This window comes from Talpa occidentalis, unplaced genomic scaffold, assembly GCF_014898055.3.
Source record: "Talpa occidentalis isolate TD23 unplaced genomic scaffold, MPIMG_talOcc4v2.1 talOcc4.9, whole genome shotgun sequence".
NCBI classification, from domain to species: Eukaryota; Metazoa; Chordata; class Mammalia; order Eulipotyphla; family Talpidae; genus Talpa; species Talpa occidentalis.
The window spans coordinates 115,601,756-115,620,497 of record NW_023605305.1 but is presented as its reverse complement, the minus strand read 5'-3'; the positions used below and the strand labels follow the sequence as shown (position 1 = coordinate 115,620,497).

The window sequence follows — 18,742 nt, the reverse complement described above, 5'->3', positions numbered from 1 at the left end:
TCTCCTACTTTTGGTCAGTGAAAGGTGACATCAGTGAAGCCATATTATTAGAGCCAGAGAAATCCATCCCAGAAAAAAAGTGGCTCTCCTGTCCTCTTAAAAGTGGATCTGACCCTTGGGCCAAAGTGCCAACATTCCAAGAAGTCAGCAAGAATGAGAATGTTCTGTTTGAAAGGACTGATAAAGAGAACTTTTACCTACTCTGTCTGATCATTTTACCTTGTGACCCCTCCACTTGAACATTTTTACCTTGTAACTCATTCATTTGAACATTACCCCATCCTTTTTTTTTTTTTAAAGATTTATTTATTTATGTATACAAGAGCTAGGGTGTAGGCCAGAGGTACGAAGGATGAGACGGAGGGGGGAGCAGAACAGGCAGATCCACTGAAATCCACTGCTGAGGGGAGGAGCGGGGAGATAGGAGAAGTCTGCTGCGTCATGTGGGTCAGCTCCCTGGCTGGGGATGGCTTCATAGTGCTGAGACTTAACCCTTTGCACCACCAGGGAGGTCCCACTCTGTACCACTTTGGTAACCATTCCCCTGGACAGGAACAAACGAATTGCCTCCTATTTCACTTTTTTATTATTTTTTGAGTCACCCTCACATGCCTCATGTTGAATGCAGGGCTGAGAAGGCTGAGAAAAAGGGAGGTGAAATAATATAAAGTCTGGATTGTAAACATCTGATGATGTTTCTAGATTTTTTTTTTTTTTGGTGGGAGTTCATCAGGCTTTTTCATAATTCAGTCCAGACAGAGATGGTTCTATGATTATGGAGCTGGCCTCATAGGGATTCCTCACCAACTTGGCACACCGAAAGATCATCATTATTAGGAAGAGAAACAGGAGAATTATAAAAGCAATGGCAAAGCCTTTGTCTGCATCAACACCGCTAGACAGGCTCAAATCTTCCATGGGAACACCGACTTGTCCAGCTGTAGCTACCTCCTCAGGTATATCTTCAGGTTTGTCATATCACTAGACAAAAGAGGATAAAACAAACTTATTGTTTATATGGCTCTCAATGTGTTTTCTCAATAATACTGTATGGAAAGTAAAGAGGTTTGGTAAGAAAATAGTCAGCAAGTTTGAAGAAGCACTTCTGAAATGACAAAATATAGTGACTTTCAAGATATACACACACATATAGGAGCATGAAATAGCTGGAAAATCACTCCAAGGCAAAACATCAGCAAATGTGCAAACTCCGAAATCACTGGTAAAAGATCAGGTAAAACAGTCTTGAAACCCCCAATTCTGTGTTCATTCCAAATCTTTCTGTAAGATTTTTTTCAAATTCTAAGAGTAATTATTGTAAATAATTTGTTGTGGAGTCTTAACTTACACAATCCATCAACAAAGGAATGAATGAATGACCCAATTAAAAAATGGGCAAAGGACCTCAATAGACACTTCTCTAAAGACATCAGATGGCCAAGAGACATGAAAAAACTTACAACATCATTTATTATGAGAGAAATGCAAATTAAAACCACATTGAGCTGCCACCTCACTCCTGTGAGAATGACCTATATGAAAAAGTATAGAATTAAAAAATCAAAATCAACAAGCAACTATAAACCAGAGACACACTACGGGGAATCGGGGGAGGGGAGGAGGAATTAGGGTCAAAATAAGGGGGGTGTAATTGTATGGGGAATATAACCAAAATGAAAATGCATAAATTGTGCAAAAATGAAAAATGATGTAAGAATTATATAAAATATATTAAACATAAAAAAAGAAAAAAAGAAAACGAATAGAATTAACAAACGTTGGGGAGGTTGCAGGAAAAAAGGAACGCTCATGCACCGTTGGGGGGAATGCTAGCTGGTACAGCCCCTGTGAAAAATGGCATGGAGATATCTTCAGAAAATAAAAGTGGAACTCCTATTTGCCCACAATACTGCTATCAGGTGTATATCCACTTAACACGGAAGGTTTAACATGAAAAGATCTACCTACACCTGGGACATAGCGGCCCTGTTTACAATCGCCAAATCATGGAACCCAAGTGTGACTGTGATTCTTTTTTTTTTTTTTTTATAGAGGCATGTTTTTTATTTATTTATTTGTTTGTTTCTTTGTTTATACATGCACTGGGTACAGTCAGAAGCGCGGGAGGGTGAGAGAATTCACCAGAGCCAGAGCGGGGAGCAGAGCAGGCAGAAGAACCAAAGTACACTGCTGAGGGGAGCAGCGGGCGGCAGGAGAGGTCTGCGCGCCATGTGGGACCCTCCTCTGGTGGCCGGGGAGCAGCCGGGGATCGAACCGGCGCCTCAGAGGTCGCCGGCAGCTTCGCAACCCAGCGCTCAACCGCTGCGCCACCGGGGAGGCCCGTGACTGTGATTCTTGAACTGGGTTCTCAGTAGGTCATATGTTATTGTTTCATAATTGAAATGTTATGTAATGGGGGCTCCCTGGTGGTGCAGGGGTTAAAGTCTCCGCACCATCAAGCTACCCCCAGCCACCAGGGCCTGAGTTTGATCCCTTGCCAGGACCTCTCCTGTCTTGCCTGCTGCTCTTCTCAGCAGTGGATTTTAGTCGATCTGGCTGTTCTGCTCCCCAATCTATCTCTGGTGAATCCTTTCATCCTCCCCACATCTCTGGCCTATACCCCAGTTCTTGTATACATAAATAAATAAAAATAAATCTTAAAAAAATGAGGATAATAATACAACGATCTTATGAGGTCGGTTGAGATTAAATAAATAAATGTGTGTAAAACACTGCTGTGTGTTTGCTACTATTATCCTTCCTGGGTTTACACTATTCCTCAATTCTTGTAACTTTTCTCTTGCTCTGGAGAGTTTGAAAGTCAATGCCATTTTAATCTCTCCCTCAGGCCAAGTTCTGGAGTATACTCTCCATATGCCACACCTGTGCGGTTTTGAAAATGTTTGACATCAACAGAGAAGGATGGCTAAAGGGACTGGAGCCCCAGGTTAAATGCACTGACGATTCTCTGGGTTTTGTTCATTTGCTGCTGGAATGTAATGGTTGTTAAAGTTATGACATAGCTTGGAAAAAGGATTCCAATTTGAACTTGCAACGTACTATGTGTATCCTAGATTTTTAGTGTCAAAGCAAGTCTATATGGTTGAGAAGGAGCCTTTTAGCCATCTGGTTTACTTTGTTTTAAGATTTATTTATTTATGCATTCAAGAGCTGGGGTACAGGCCAGACATGTGGGGGGTGAGAGGATTCGCCAGAGACAGAGTGGGGAACAGAACAGACAGACTGACTGAAACACACTGCTGAGGGGAGCAGCGGGGTGAGGCAGGAGAGGTCTGCTGAGCCATGTGGGTTGCTCCCTGGCCAGGGATCCAACTCGTGCTGCAGAGGCTGCGGATTGCTTCATAGTGCGGTGCTTAACCCCTTGTGCCACCAGGGAAGCCCCATCTGGTTTATTTATAATTGGAGACTTCCTATTGAAAACTCACCCCAAGGGAGGAGACAGACAGTCTGGGTTCATGGGTGTGGCTAAGGTCAGAGCAGAGGTAAGATTCTGACAACAAAGAGTCTATGAGGCACTCATACCTGCGCTCCAGGTTATGAGAGGGTCAAGAAATACTCCTTTTTAATTGCACTGGTCACATTATTTCACCTGCAAACTTATGTGGTTTGAATTTATTGTAGACCCCACATGCAAAGCCGCCATATTCAAACATGGCCTCGACGTGCTGAGCACCACAGGTCAGTGATCTGAGGCAGGCCCCCAAGCTTGAGGATCACTGGGGCCCTGGTGGTGGGCAGGGGGTGAAAGTATGCTTTTGAGAAGGTTTGAACCTGTAGCCTCTGGAGTAGATACAAAGATGTGAGCCTACTTTACCTCAGTAAACATGATTTGGAAAAAGAGAAGGTATATTTTTGCATCAATTTTCTAATCATTTCTGCAAAACCCCTGCTTGAACTCCTGGGTGAGTTCCTCAGGGCCCCGCAGGGACCAGGAACTATCTCTCAAGGCAGTCGTTCTATTTCTGTACTAAAGTAATTCTTTGCATTAAGCCAAAAGTATCTCCTTAGCACTGTTCTACTATACCATGGGACCATCTAGTTCATCACATTTTGTTCATACACAGATTTCTAGGATTTGAAAGTAGCTATAAAGTACTTATTGACTCATTTTCCCAATCATTTTATCCCTTAATTGTTTCTCAGAGGATATTGTCTGTCTCTAGCCTTTTACCACTGATGAGATTCTAGTGTGTCTACATGTCTTTTAAAATGTGGTGCTCAAGAGTCTTTAGGGATTTTACTGCCTACAGCAGCCTTTACTTGGGGGAAATTAGGGAGGATTTAGGAACAAAGCTGGCTCTGAAAGGCCCCGTGACAGGAGAAGACTGTGATCGGCTGATGTGTCGCCCTAAAGTGCATGTGCAGAAACCCTGACCTCCAGCGCGATGGTGTTTGGCGTCGAGGGTCCTTGGGTGGTGACAAGTTTTAGAGTTCCTTTTTCTCCACATCCTTGCCAGCATTATTTGTTGTTAGTTTATTTATTTATTTATTTATAGAGGCATGTTTTTTTTTATTTGTTTGTTTGTTTGTTTGTTTATACATGCACTGGGAACAGTCAGAAGCGCGGGAGGGTGAGAGAATTCACCAGAGCCAGAGCAGGGAGCAGAGCAGGCAGAAGGACTGAGGTACACTGCTGAGGGGAGCAGCGGGCGGCAGGAGAGGTCTGCGCGCCATGTGGGACCCTCCTCCAGTGGCCGGGGAGCAGCCGGGGATCGAACCGGCGCCTCAGAGGCCGCGGGCAGCTTCGCAACCCAGCGCTCAACCGCTGCGCCACCGGGGAGGCCCGGTGGTGATTAGTTTTAGACAAGCATGTGCTGAGAGAGGTCGTGTGGGCACAGGGCAAGAAAGTGGCCATGGACAAGCTGGGGTGGTGGGCTTCCCGGTCTCCATAGGGTGAGAACTAAGTTTCTGGTGTTTGAATGCCCCAGTATGTACTATTTTGCTGTAGCAGCCCGGGGAGACTAAGGTAGGGATGTCATCAGCAGGAGCTGCCTTTCTTCTCTGTGCAGAGAGCGCAGACAGGCAAAATTACATAGATTGATAAATAAATAAAATGTGGTGCCCAATATAGAATAGGAAACCCATACCAACTCAAGATTGTTCTTCTAGGTAGTATATTTCTATTGCTGAGGTGAGATCATAGTAAACCTTCAAAGTCAGGGTAAAGAATTTGAGTTTTATAGGGGCCTGTCTTAGTATGTGCCCCAGTGACCAGTGGAATGCCAGCTCCACATGTTAGGCTGTGCCTGTCCCATTCATGGCACCACTTTAGTGCCCAGGGCACCTACGTGAATGAATTGATACCTATATCCGTGCCTGGCATATTGCACATACATGATTCTTGCTTGGGTGAAGGAAGGTAAACTATCAAAACCATACTTCAGGAAGATAACTGGCAACAATAGGTAAAAGGTATTGGAGACGGAAAATAACAGGCGACAATTTGTGCAATGTATTTGAGACAGGCAAAATCAGATACCGCAGGGCAGAAAGCAGTGAGGAGCCGTAGCAGCCTTAACAAGAAGAAACAAAGGCGTGAGCCAGGGTAGCGGAGAAACAAAAAGGAAATAATGGCTGTGAGATCATCTGAGCCCATTTGACATGACTGATAAACATTGCATGTGAGTAGGAGGAAGAAAGAAGTTATAAAGAAAATCCTGGAACTTTAATTTGGATGGGTGAAAAAAAAATGTTGAGGAATAGCAGATAGGTTAAGGCGCTATGATGAATTCAGTTAGGGGTAGGTTGACATTAAAAGTACTGGCATGGAATGTTCCCGAGGCAGAAACAAGGGACGGAACTTAGGGAAAATGAAGAGCAAGGTGTGTGGAGCAAAAATTCAGCCAAAGACGGGATAGTTGAAATCACAGGAGTAGGTGAGACACCAAAGCAGAATTAGGAAAAAAGAAATGACTGCATATACGGTAGAGGAAAGAGGTCAAGGAACCGGACAGAAGAGCATAAGCAGGAAAATCTGAGGGTGAACGGGCATGAAACTGAAGAGATGAGAGAATTTCAAGGAGTTTGCCAATAGCCTCAAATGCTACCAAGATGGAAAACCTCCAATATCTAGACACTAGAAAGCATCAAGTCATCTTGATTCTCCTTATCTAATGAAATCTGAATTTGTGAATTTTGAATCAACGTTCTCTAGTCTATTTATTCAAATTTCTCACAGCTGCCAAATTCCAACAAGCTAATTATGCTCCTGATAAGCAGATATCTTCCTCCCCTGCCCATCAAAAAGTAAAATAGGTTCTCGATGAAAAAAAGAAAAGCGTGGGCCTCCCCTAGTGGCGCAGTGGTTGAGTGCTGGGCTGCGAAGCTGCCCGCAGTCTCTGCAGCACCAGTTTGATCCTCGGCTGCCAGCGAGGGTCCCACATGGCGCGACAGACCTCTCCTGCTGTGCCCGCTGCTCCCCTCAGCAGTGTATTTCGTCAGTCTGCTTGTTCTGTTCCCCGCTCTGGCTCTGGTGAATTCTCTCACCCACCTGTGCTTCTGACTGTACTCAGTGCTTGTATAAATAAATAAATAAATAAATAAATAAATAAATAAATAAATAAATCTTTTTTAAAAAAAAGAAAAGGGTGAAAATAGTCTTGGGTCCAAGTACACCATGAATACTCTTGGCTCTTATTTTCATTTGCAGTGATCACTCCCAGGTTTCACAGGGCCTGACATTTATGCAAGTCAAGTGCCCTCTTTGAGAACAAGAAGATTTTAAATATAGAATCTAAGCAGAGGTTTTTTTTTTTGGTTTGTTTTGTTTCCGTGTTAGCCGCATGGGAGAAGCAGCATACCTGAATGGAAGGGACGAGGAGGGTGGGTTAAAAGGAGGTAAGGGTGGCCATGAAACTAGACATTTGAGTTACTAATAATGTGGTATTTACAGATATTGAAATACAATGCAGTATACCTACAACTTATATAGCATTATAAACCAATGTTACTGCAATAAAAATTTTTTAAAAAGAAAAAAATACATTTTTTGCAGAAAAGAAAACACAAATTTATTGAACTACACTGCTAAGAGAAGCAGTTGGTGAGACAGGAGAGGTCGGCTGGACCGAGAAAAGAAAAAAAAGATTTCGAACACAGAATTTGGTAAAAAGTTTTTTAGAGTGGGGGAAAAAAATCTCAACAAATTATTGGGGGTTTGGTTATTCAGTTTTTCCTCTGAGACCTCTTAAGCAAAAATAGCTTCTTTTGACAGATAAAGTGCTAGATCCAAGCTCTGTTTTACAAAAGAGATCATTGCCCTAGAACTTTTTTTTTTTTTTAAAGAGGCACGTATTTTATTTATTTATTTGTTTGTTTGTTTGTTTGTTTATACATGCACTGGGTACAGTCAGAAGCATGGGAGGGTGAGAGAATTCACCAGAGCCAGAGCGGGGAGCAGAGCAGGCAGAAGGACTGAAGGACACTGCTGAGGGGAGCAGCGGGCGGCAGGAGAGGTCTGCGCGCCATGTGGGACCCTCCTCTGGTGGCCGGGGAGCAGCCGGGGATTGAACCGGCACTGCAGAGGCTGCGGGCAGCTTCGCAACCCAGCGCTCAACCACTGCGCCACCGGGGAGGCCCATGCCCTAGAACTTTTTTTTTAAAAGATTTTTTATTTATTTGTACAAGCACTGGGGTACGGGCCAGCAGTGCGGGAGGGTGAGAGAATTCACCAGAGACAGAGTGGGGAGCAGAACAGGCAGAAGGACCGAAGTACATTGCTAAGGGGAGCAATGGGCAAGGCAGGAGAGGTCTGCCGCACCATGTGGGAATCTCCATGGCGAGCCGGGAATCGAACCTGTGCTGCAGAGGAGGCGGACAGCTTCACAGCGCTGTGCTCAGCCCGCTGCGCCACTGGGGAGGCCCTGCCCTAGAACTTTTCAAGTGGTGCTTAGGGTTTTGTTGGGAAGTGAATAACACACAGCTCAGGGCCAGGCAGGGGAGAGGAGGCGGCATGAGCTTCTCAGTAGATGTAAAGTGAGGGCCTACCTGGCGGCGTAAGGGGTTAAGCACCGCACTATGCAGCAATCCACAGCCTCTGCAGCATGAGTTCGATCCCTGGCCAGCCAGGGAAACCCCAGAGTAAGAGCAGCTACAAACCTCCCGCAGAGGCAGCCCCTCCTCCACTTGACTCATTAGAAGCATCGGCCACCTCTTCCTTTTGATTTGGCCTCCTCCCAAATCACTTCTCTTTTTCTATCTGTCCTATATTATTGAAAAAAAAAAAAAAACCCTAAAAATATCCATTTTTTCTCTCCTGGTCATCAAGTTAGTTTGAAGGGAGGTGTGATGGTAAGGAAATACAATGGAGCTTTCCTCTCATCATCCCTAAAATCAAAGACATATTGTGCCTGGGACGCTGACTTCAAGACGTCACTTTTTAAAATAACACTTTTAGCAGAAAAAACAAAGAAAGAAAATCTCCATGCATCCCACCACCATTTCCCTCGTAGTCCCCAAGCTTGTAGAAAGGTGCTATTAAACTCACAAGAATTGTTGAATTAGTCCTGTAAAGGCCAGCAAGGTGACACAGGCGTTTACCTTCTGAGGCAGTGACGTCCAGGGCTGGCAGCTGGCAGGCTGGCTGGGGCTACTAAGCTCATCTCTCGGCAGCCTGTCCTCAGTCATCAATCCCTCTTTCAGAAGGCTAGTGGTTGGTAGCACTCTCCCCTCTTGCTCCCACACTGGACTCAGAAGCTTCATGAATAGTTCAACTAAAAGCAGATCAAGTTTCAGACACTCCCAGGGCAAGTGAGAAAATGATTCTACTAGATTAAATTGGAGCCTAGATCAACAGAGGAGTATTTCCACCACTGCCAGGGCTGGCCAGCCGAGGTTAAAAATTCAAGTGATGCCTTGGAAGTAGGATCACACGGGCAGTAGCAGAGGGTTGGTGGCCAGGGGTTTGGTTTATGTTTCTCTGGATTGACAGCATCACCCGTGAAGTTGTTACATGTGCAAAATCCTGGGCCCCTACCACAGCCTTCATGAGTCAGAAATTTTCAAACCATGAACACATCTTTAAAAAGTAATCATCCTTGGGCCTCCCCGGTGGCGCAGCGGTTGAGCGCTGGGTTGCGAGGCTGCCCGCAGTCTCTGCCGCGCTGGTTCGATTCCCGGCTGCTCCCCGGCCTCCGGAGGAGGGTCCCGCATGGCGTGCAGACCTCTCCTGCCGCCCGCTGCTCCCCTCAGCAGTGTACCTCGGTCCTTCTGCCTGCTCTGCTCCCTGCTCTGGCTCTCACCCTCCCGTGCTTCTGACTGTACCCAGTGCTTGTATAAATAAATAAATAAATCTAAAAAAAAAAAAAAAAAGTAATCATCCTGGGGGCCTCCCTGGTGGCACTATCAAGCTATCCAGCCACTGCAACATGAGTTAGATCCCTGGCCAGGGAGATACCCACCTGGCGCAGCAGACCGCTCCTTTGTCCCTGCTGCTCCCCTCAGCAGTGGACTTCAGTAGATCCACCTGTTCTGCTCCCCACTCTGTCTCTGGTGAATTCTCTCACCCACCGGCACCTCTGGCCTGTGCACCAGCTCTTGTATGCATAAATAAATAAATCTTAAAAAAAAAGTATCCAGGGCCTACCCTGGTGGCGCAGGCAGTTGAGCTCCGTGCTGTGAAGCTGTCTCAGCTTCTGCAGTGCCAGTTTGATCCCGGCCAGCCGGCGAGGGTCCCACATGGTGCGGCAGACCTCTCCTGTCTCCCCGCTGCTCCCCTCAGCAGTGTATTTCATCAGTCTGCCTGTTCTGTTCCCTGCTGTGTCTCTGGTGAATCCTCTCACCCTCCCACACATCTGGCCTGAACCCTGGTTCTTGTATAAATAAATAAATCTCTAAAAAATAAATAAATAAAATAAAAGAGTATCCATCCTGAACAAAGTTCATAACATTACATAATGTCATATAATTATATAATGTTATATATAAAGTTGATATATAATATTATTAATTAATATATAAAATTATATATAATAATATTGATTAATATATAATATTAATTGTTGATATTATATATAATTAATATATTATTAATGAATATATAGTGAGTGCCTACTATGTGTCAATTATTGTGCCAGGTGCTGGGGACAGAATGGAGACTGAGGATGAGTCCCAACCTCAAAGTTTTATTTTCCACTAAACAGAGAAATGAAACATTTATCACTCCCCAAATTTCTCATGCCCTTGAGGACACATCTTAAATGGTGGGGACAATGAGAGAGGGTAAGGGGTATATCTTTTCCCAGGACTGGAAAAACTGAAGCCTGAACAAAGTCAGGCTTTGGGGATCATTATAACAGCTACCACTTACTCAATGATGTACTTTAAAATATATTTTTGTTTTTTATAATTATAAATGTAATATATAGTCACATTACATTCAAACATCACAGAAATACATAGCAAGAGATAGATATCTCCTATTAATGCCACATTCCAGGGGTACACTGTTAACAGTTGGGTATTTCTCTAGCTCTCTCTATTTGTTAAAATTACTATTATTTACAAAATAATACATACTTTATTCTTCCTTTCATTTCATAGCTTGGATATCATTCCATTAATACACAAAGATCCCCTTTATTCTTTTATTTTATTAACTCTTCACCCCCCATCTACCTCATTCTTTCTAATGGCTGCCAAACACTAGGCTTTTCCATTGCACAGATGTCTCAGGCTCAGTTTTCTTTGTTAGTGGACATTTGGGATGTTTCAAACATAGTATTATACCAACATTGCAATGGATATCTTTGTACGTATTTCTCTAAGAACTTATGGAAATGCTTTTGTGGGATAAACTCCCCAGAATATTAAAAATACAAATGCTGAGTTATAGAGTATGAACATTAAGAATTTTTTTAAAGATTTATTTATTTATGTATACAAGAGCTGGGGTACAGGCCAGATGCGCGGTAAGGTGAAAGGATTCACCAGAGACAGAGAGGGGAACAGAACAGGCAGACTGATGAAATACGCTGCTGAGGGGAGCAGCAGGGAGACAGGTGAGGTCTGCTGCACCATGTGGGACCCTCCCCGGCTGGTGGGGATTGAACCATGGACAGCTTCACAGCGCGGTGCCCAACCGCTGCACCACCAGGGGAGGCCCTATTCATTTATTTTTAAAGATTTGTTTATGCATACAAGAACTGGGGTATAGGCCAGAGGTGTGGGGGCTGAGAGGATACACCAGAGACAGAGTGGGACCAGAACAGGCAGACTGAGGCTGTGGACAGCTTCACAGCGCGGCGCTCAACCGCCTGCGCCACCAAGGGAGGCCCTGAACATTAAGAATTTTAATAGGAATTGCCAAATTACACAATTAAAAGGTGATAGCAACTTATATTTCCTTCGTGGGCAAATGCCCAAAGAAGGTCGGTCCGAATTGAGGTCACTGAGACCTGACAGCTTGCTATAGTCTTAGGTACCTTGCAGGCCCCAGAAAGCTGGGACAAAGGAGGTACCACATCAAGATAACGGCTGCCATTGTCAGCCTCTGGATGCCTCTCATGCACATGACTCTTCGAGAGTCTCTGTGTCTCTCCTTCCACATCTTCTTCCCAGCAGCCCCAGAGTGCAGAAGTTCTATTCTTCCGGAGACCACCTGCCCTCCATGTTGCATGGCTTCCCCAGGGCTGCTCAGCTCCACCCTGAGCTAAGTGGGCGTGGGGAAATGGAACCTCCCCCTCTTATGGAGATCTCTCTGTAACAAAATCATCCAGTATCTTTCTCCTTCTAACATATTTCATGTAGCATAATTCCCTCCAGTTCCATCCACGTTGTCATAAATGGCAAGATTTCATCTTTTACTTTTTGCTGAGTAGTGTTGCGTATTTTCTTAGACGACTCATGTGTCCTTTGGCACTTACGTGGTTTCCGGAACTTGCTATGACACAGTGTTGCAATGAACACAGGAATGCATATATCCCTGAAAATTAGAGTTACTGCATGCTTTGGGGAGATACACAGAAGTGAGATTGCCAGATCACATGGTAGATCTACTTTTAATATTTTGCGAAACCTCCACACTGTTTTCCATGGGGGCTGGGCCTGTCTACATCCCCCCAGCAGGAAACCAGGACTCCGTTTCCCCCACATCCTAGGCAGCACTTTCTGTTTCCAGGTTTGTTTTTTTAAAAATATGGGCCATTCTCACAGATGTGAGGTGGCATCTCATTGTGATTTTGATTGCATTTCCCTGACAATAAGTGGTAATGATTATTTTTTCATGAAACTGTTGACCATCCGTACATCTTTTTTTGAAAAGTGTCTACTTAGCTCTTCTATCCATGACTTGGGTTATTCGTTTTCTTTTTGTTGAGTTGTATGTGTTCTTTGCCCTTTGTTAGATATATGATGTACAAATATTTTCTAGTAGGGCATCTTTGTTTTAATGATAGTTCCTTTCACTGTGTTGAAGCTTTTTAGTTTGATGTAACTGCATTTGCTAATTTTTATTTCTGTTGTCCTTGCTATTGTAGTTGAATACCCAAAGACATCCCTGAAGCCAATGTCATGAAGTGTTTTCCTTATGTTTTCATGTATGTATTTTGTGGTGTCAGGCCTTACATCAAAATATATATATATATTTAAGATTTATTTTATTTATTTCTACATACAAGATCTGGGGTGGAGGCCAGAGGTGTGGGGGGTGCAAGGATTTGCCAGAGACAGAGTGGGGAGCAGAACAGGTACATCTACTGAAATACACTGCTGAGGGGAACAGCAGTTGAGACAGGAGAGGTCCTGGCGTGGTGCCCATTTGGAAGGCAAATATTTGTCAGCAAGTACAGGGTTGATATTGCCCTTACATGTCACGTGCCATGAATCAGTGTGATTTTTGATGAGGAAATTTTGCCAATAGCTTGTTACACTTTCTCTAAGCAAATTGTTTGCCATTAACTTTGTAGTTGTGCAAACATCTCTGAGACAAAATGAGTTTCAGCATTCTCTTTTGAGGGATGTCATTTCATCTTTTTTTAATCCATAAATTCATCCATTTCAGACTTGTTACCTTCATTTTAGAAAATTGTATTTTACTTGTCAGTAAGCTTATTGTGATTTGCTAAAAAAAAAGACGACTTGAAAGCTTCAATGGCTTTCCAAGTCACTGTTTGACAACATTTTCTAACAGTTAAGATATAGTTGGCAGGGGTTTCCCTGGTGGTGCAAGGGAAAGATGCAGCACTATGAAGCTATCTGCAGCCACTGTAGCATGACTTCCATCCCCGGCCAGGGAGCTGAACCACATGGCGTAGCAGACCTCTCCTTCTCCCTGCTGCTCCCCTCAGCAGTGTATTTCAGTCAATCTGCCTGTTCTGCTCCCTGCTCTGTCTCTGGTAAATCCTCTCAGCCCCTACACCTCTGGCCTGTACCCTAGCTGTTGTATGCATAAATAAGTAAAATAAATCTTTTAAAAAAAAGATGTAGTGGGCATGGGACAGATGGACCAATAAAATTAAATTTTTAGTTATTCATAGTTGTACTTCCTGTTTACATTTTCTTTTTTTGTTGCTTGGATGAATTACATTTAAAGACATAATACTTCACATTATATATCTGCACTGCTGCAGTTTTGTTTGTTAGCTTTACCACATAATTTTGAATGGAAGTACTTGTTACTTTTTCATCACTACTTCTTATGCTTCAGTGGACATTTTTTTGAGGGGATGATTTTTTTTCTTTTTTTAGCAAATTGAAAATGTAACACAACAAAACGGAAATGAAGAAAAGTTTCAACAAAGGTAAAGAATAATATACAAATTATGTTAAAATATCTACTGAGATAAACTGTATTTATTGCTGACTAAGTGAAAGAAATGGATAAATGTAGTCTTTGGGGTCCACATACAACCTATAAGAATGAAAAGAGTTCTTCCTGCAAGTGATCTTTGATCTCTCGAAAATATGGTGCCATATTACTAGATCCAGAAAACTCTACGAAATCACGCAAACCAAGAGATTAAAATCTTTGTGTTCATTTTTAAAACATTCTTCAAACTGCCCAGGCCATAAACAGCGTGCAGAGCTGAGGAGCCATCAAAAATCTGAAGATTGTCACTTCATGGAGGTAACGTGTTCCTCTGTGTTCCTCTGTCATGGCGATGGTGGAGCTGGTATGTGTGCCCAGACCACACGCTGGGGCTAGACTTTGGGTCGGTGACCCAAAAGGAGTACAGAACTTTCAGTGCACAAACTTAAAAATGCAGAGATTAAAGTCAAACTTAAGGTCTATCTATAGATTCTCTGGTCATGAAGGTACAAAGACCCCAAGACTTAGCACAGAATTCACAGAGCTCACCGCTGAGTTAACCCATGGATGTGCTCTCCCTGCCACACTGAGCTGATTCTTATTGAAAAAGAGCAGATTGTTCTTAAACCAGAAGAGGAGGTTGCACAGCAGAAAAAATACCCCACAAGAAACCGAAGAAACAAAAACTGATTTCCCAGGAATAAATTCTGCATAAAATAAAAAGCTAATAATAGTGAAAGCAAAAAAAAAATTTACTAGCATGATGCGATTTCCGCTAAAATTCTAATTAAATTTATATTAATTGTGCAAGATCTTAAAAGGTAGGCTAGTACCCCCCAGTGCCAGAACTGAGGATGAGTGAACTGTCCCCGGGGTCAGACTTCGTACCTCCCACACCAATTTACTGACCTAGTGTCCCTTGCATAATCTCTTAGTTCCAGCTTCTCTACCTGAAAAATGGGTAAAGTAATAGAATTGACATCACAGTGTTCTCATGAGGATTCAGTGGATAAATACACACAAAGCACTTTGGACAGTGTCTGATCTGAAGTGCTCAATGGTACCTGTTATTAGAAAGTAAATCTGTGCAGCCCTCATGCTATCAATGCCCTACTAAAAACTCTCACCTCCTCCCTGTCATTAACCAAAAAAATTACCCCACTCCGAATCAACAGCAGATTGATTCTGAAAAGACTGATCTGAAAAACAGCAGATTGTTTCTAAGCCAGATGAGGAGGGGGAGCACAGCAGGAAAAAATATCCCAGAAGAAACCGAAGAAACAAAACCTGATTTCCCAGGAATAAATTCCGCATAAAATAAAAGCAAATGAAAGTAACAGCAGAAAAAAGAAAAAGGGTGTGTAGACATCGCCTGCTGGGCGGGTAGTCGCCATCTCCCTTACCAGACTAAGTGCCAGACCCTCTCCACTACCAGTTCCACAGCTGGCATTCAAAAATTAGTTATTGATCTTTTTCACCAGGGTCAAAAGTCCTTAATAGAGGTTAAAAACTCTAGAAAGGCTTAGAAATCACCGTGTCAAGTTCAAGCATTAGCGCACCTACAGAGGAATTGCAAAACAGATCGTATGCAGAGCCGTCCACCGGGCAAAGAACAAGCCAGCAAGGCTTTTCAGCAAAACTGTTTTCCTCCAGCCTCGGCCACTGACCTCTGACGCGCGGGAGGCGGGTGTAAGCAGACAGCTGGACCGCTCCCTCGCCCGCCTCCTCCCCGGGACCCGCGGGCGCGGGGGCCAGCCCCGCCCCCGGCCGGTTCGGGGTCTCGATTGGCCCGTTTCCTCCCGGAGGCGGGCCGTGGTGTGACCCCGCCCACAGGGGCGTGGCCTGCCCGTCGTCGGCTCTGGGTACGGAGGGGGTTGCTGCGGCCGCCATCTTGGATTCCGCGGTAGCGGTGGCGGCGGCCGGCGCCGCGTCTGGGGAGTGGCCCTCCCCTCCCCCTCCCCCCGGTCCGGTGGCGGCGGCTCCTCCCACTGGGGGGTGGCGCGACGGCGGTGGCACCTACGGCCATGGCGGCGTCTACTGCTACCCCGGGTGAGGAGACGGGGGACGGGGCGCCTCTGAGGGGGAGGGGCCGAGGAGGTTGGCAGCTGAGGAGACCGGGGGCCGGGGGGCCGCGCTCGGGCTGGGGGCGCCGGGCCTGACGCGCGGCCGGGGCGGTGGGGGAGGGGCGGGGCTTGCGGGAGGCGCGGCCCCGTGGGCTGCGGGGCGCGGGGCGCGCGCAGCCCCCCCACCCCCGGCCGCGGCGGCGGGGCCCGGCGAGCGCCCACGGAGCGGCTCGTTTCACTTTGAAAGTCGTTGGTCCGTGGACGCCGGACCGCGCTGCTGTTGGCTGGAACTTTCCTTCCGAAGCTCTAGTCTTTACACTTCACGTGAAACCGGACAGCCCGGGGCGCCCGGCCCGCGCGCGAGCCCGAGCGGCGGCGTGTCCTGGGGGCCGGGGCGCGGGCGTCGGGGTTCGCCTCCGCGAGCTCCAGAGCCCCGGGTTTTGGGCTTGTTAGGTGCGCGTGGAGGCCGTTCTCGCCGCTTCAGGGAAGTCTCGTTTCACACCATTTCTCAAGGAACGTCTCTTTAAAGGGGGCAGCTTGACGTTTCCCCCCAAAATCTAGCCAGGCCGATGGGGGGGTCACAGGTGTGGACAGAGTAAGTCTCAAATTCCCGGTGCCAGCGCCTCTCCACGGGGTTGCAGTTGCTCCCCGAGGAAATGTTTCATTCCAGGGGCCCTAGTTTGCTTTGCAAACCCTGGGCATTTTTTGAGAGATAAAATCCTTTCCCGTATTCTTAAATCCCAAATCCGTATTCTTAAAAAAAGGTGAGTGTGTGTGTGTGTGTGTGTGTGTGTGTGTGTGTGTGAATTTCTTCCAAATAAAGCTGTGAGAGGGATTCACGTATGTCCCCACGCTGAGATTTAAAATGGGTTGTTGCGTGACTCTGAAAGACAATATTATTTTGCAATACCCAGGTTTTGCTATTACAGTTGAATCCCTGAAATATACCGTCTTTTCTGCCCCGTTTCTGGGAATAAAACTATTTAAAGAAATGATTAATTCGTCACTTATCAATATTTAAAAATCTCAAAAAATGTTTTAGAGGTAAAAGTATTAGAAGTGATGAGTGTAATTGCATTGCAGGAAGTGGTGAGTGAGGGAATACGATGGGAAAGATGCTGTTATTATGGCAAGCCTGACTTTGTAGTGAAATAGTCTGTTCACTAGGGAGAAAATAAACTGATTTGAGACTGATAACACACTGCAAAATACTTACAGACCCCTAATCCGTTGCAAAGCATTTCTCTTAGTAAGAGATTGCCTGGGTAAACAAATTAAGAAGTTTTTTTCCAGTAGTATGGGTGCGGTTGCTTTATTCTGTTTTGTTTTTTTAAGTAACAGTAAATAACCAGAATGACAATCTCTTGGCCACATTTTCATTAGCTGATCAATATTAAGTTATTAAGCATAAAATAGCATTTGTGCAAAATCCTTGTTAATGATTTTGTTTATTGTTTTGTTATTTGTTTATTGTTGTTTATTGATTTGTTATTTGTTTTTTGTTTATTATTTTGTTTATTTGTTTTTTGTTGATTTTGTTTATTGTCCTTTGGTGACCTGCTTCTGCAATTGTTAGATTTCTTTTTTGATGATTTGAAATTCTTTCATCTCTTCTGAGTTTTTTTTTTTTTTTTTATAGAGGCATGTTTTATTTATTTATTTGTTTGTTTGTTTGTTTTGTTTATACAAGCACTGGGTACAGTGGGAAGCGCGGGAGGGTGAGAGAATTTACCAGAGCCAGAGCAGGGAGCAGAGCAGGCAGACTGACGAAGTACACTGCTGAGGGGAGCAGCGGGCGCCATGTGGGACCCTCCTCCAGTGGCCGGGGAGCAGCCGGGGATCGAACCGGCGCCGCAGAGGCCACGGGCAGCTTCGCAACCCAGCACTAAACCGCTGCGCCACCAGGGAGGCCCTCTTCTGAGTTATTGAAGCCATGATCACCAAGTAGTAATTAAATTAAAAAATTAATTTTCTTCCTTTCATTTCTCCTTTTGCTGCTTTATATCAAAAGGAAGAGCACATAGATACATTGTGAACTGCTGCAGCCTGGGCATTTTGGGAAATGAGAACCATAAATGGAGGGACAGGCTGAAACTATACTCAGTGAAAAGAAAGTAAATGGTTTTGGGGTCACAATTTTTTGTTGCATGGTCAGACCTTCATTCCTTAGAGCCATTTTAGGGACTGAAGACATCATACTTTCCTTGAGTTTTTTCTGCTGTTTTTTTTGCTGCCCTTAGATGTTCACATGGTTCTTGTTAGTTCCTTCTTCACATACGTCTGTAGAGGATTTTGGTAATAATTTAACTCTTCTCTTTACTCTTTTTTTTTTTTTAAGATTTATTTATTTATTTATACAAGCACTGGGTACAGTCAGAGGCGCAGGAGGGTGAGAGAATTCACCAGAGCCAGAGTGGAGGGCAGAAAAGGCAGACTGACACTGATGAAATACACTGCTGAGGGGAGCAGCGGGTGGCAGGAGAGGTCTGTGCCCCATGTGGGACCCTCGCCCAGCGGCCAGGGATCAAACTGGTGCTGCAGAGGCTGAGGGCAGCTTCGCAGCCCAGCGCTCAACCGCTGCACCACCGAGGAGGCCCCTCTTCAATCTTTATTTAAGTTAATCCTTAGAGTTAATGACAAAGCTTGATGATCATGTTAATTGATGTAGAATATGATACAAAGAGTTGGTGGCTCCTCAGTGTCTTTGAGGGAGTTTGGTTCTTTTGCACTCTTCACTATGTCTTAACATGCTGCTGGGTCAAAAGAAGAGTAAGATTTGGTTTATAGGGCCTCCCTGGTGGCACAGGCGGTTGAGCGCAGCTCTGAAGCTGTCCTGCAGCTTCTGCAGTGCCGGTTTGCTGTCGGAGTGTCCCACATGGCGTGGCAGACCTCTTCTGTTGCACCCGCTGCTCCC

General features: G+C 44.9%; 2 protein-coding genes across 5 annotated transcripts in view; one reads left to right on the top strand and one right to left on the bottom strand.

The window, feature by feature from the left end:
* Positions 1–729: 729 nt before the first annotated feature.
* On the bottom strand, positions 730–918 carry CTXND2 (cortexin domain containing 2). The gene has a single exon (XM_037500854.1). The coding sequence runs from the start codon at positions 916–918 to the stop codon at positions 730–732; it is 189 nt and encodes a 62-aa protein (XP_037356751.1).
* A 14,790-nt stretch (positions 919–15,708) lies between these two features.
* The window catches only part of ARNT (aryl hydrocarbon receptor nuclear translocator), a 47,264-nt gene continuing 44,230 nt past the window's right edge, over positions 15,709–18,742 (top strand). For all 4 annotated transcript variants that reach the window (XM_037501440.2, XM_037501439.2, XM_037501438.2 and 1 more), the window contains exon 1: positions 15,709–15,814. In XM_037501440.2, coding sequence (XP_037357337.1) covers positions 15,790–15,814 — 25 coding nt within the window. In that variant the 5' untranslated portion in view covers positions 15,709–15,789. The remainder of the gene's footprint in view (positions 15,815–18,742) is intronic.

Excerpts from the sequence above, each read along its gene's own strand:
- CTXND2 (XM_037500854.1), bottom strand. The coding sequence starts at position 918 with ATGGAAGATTTGAGCCTGTCTAGCGGTGTTGATGCAGACAAAGGCTTT.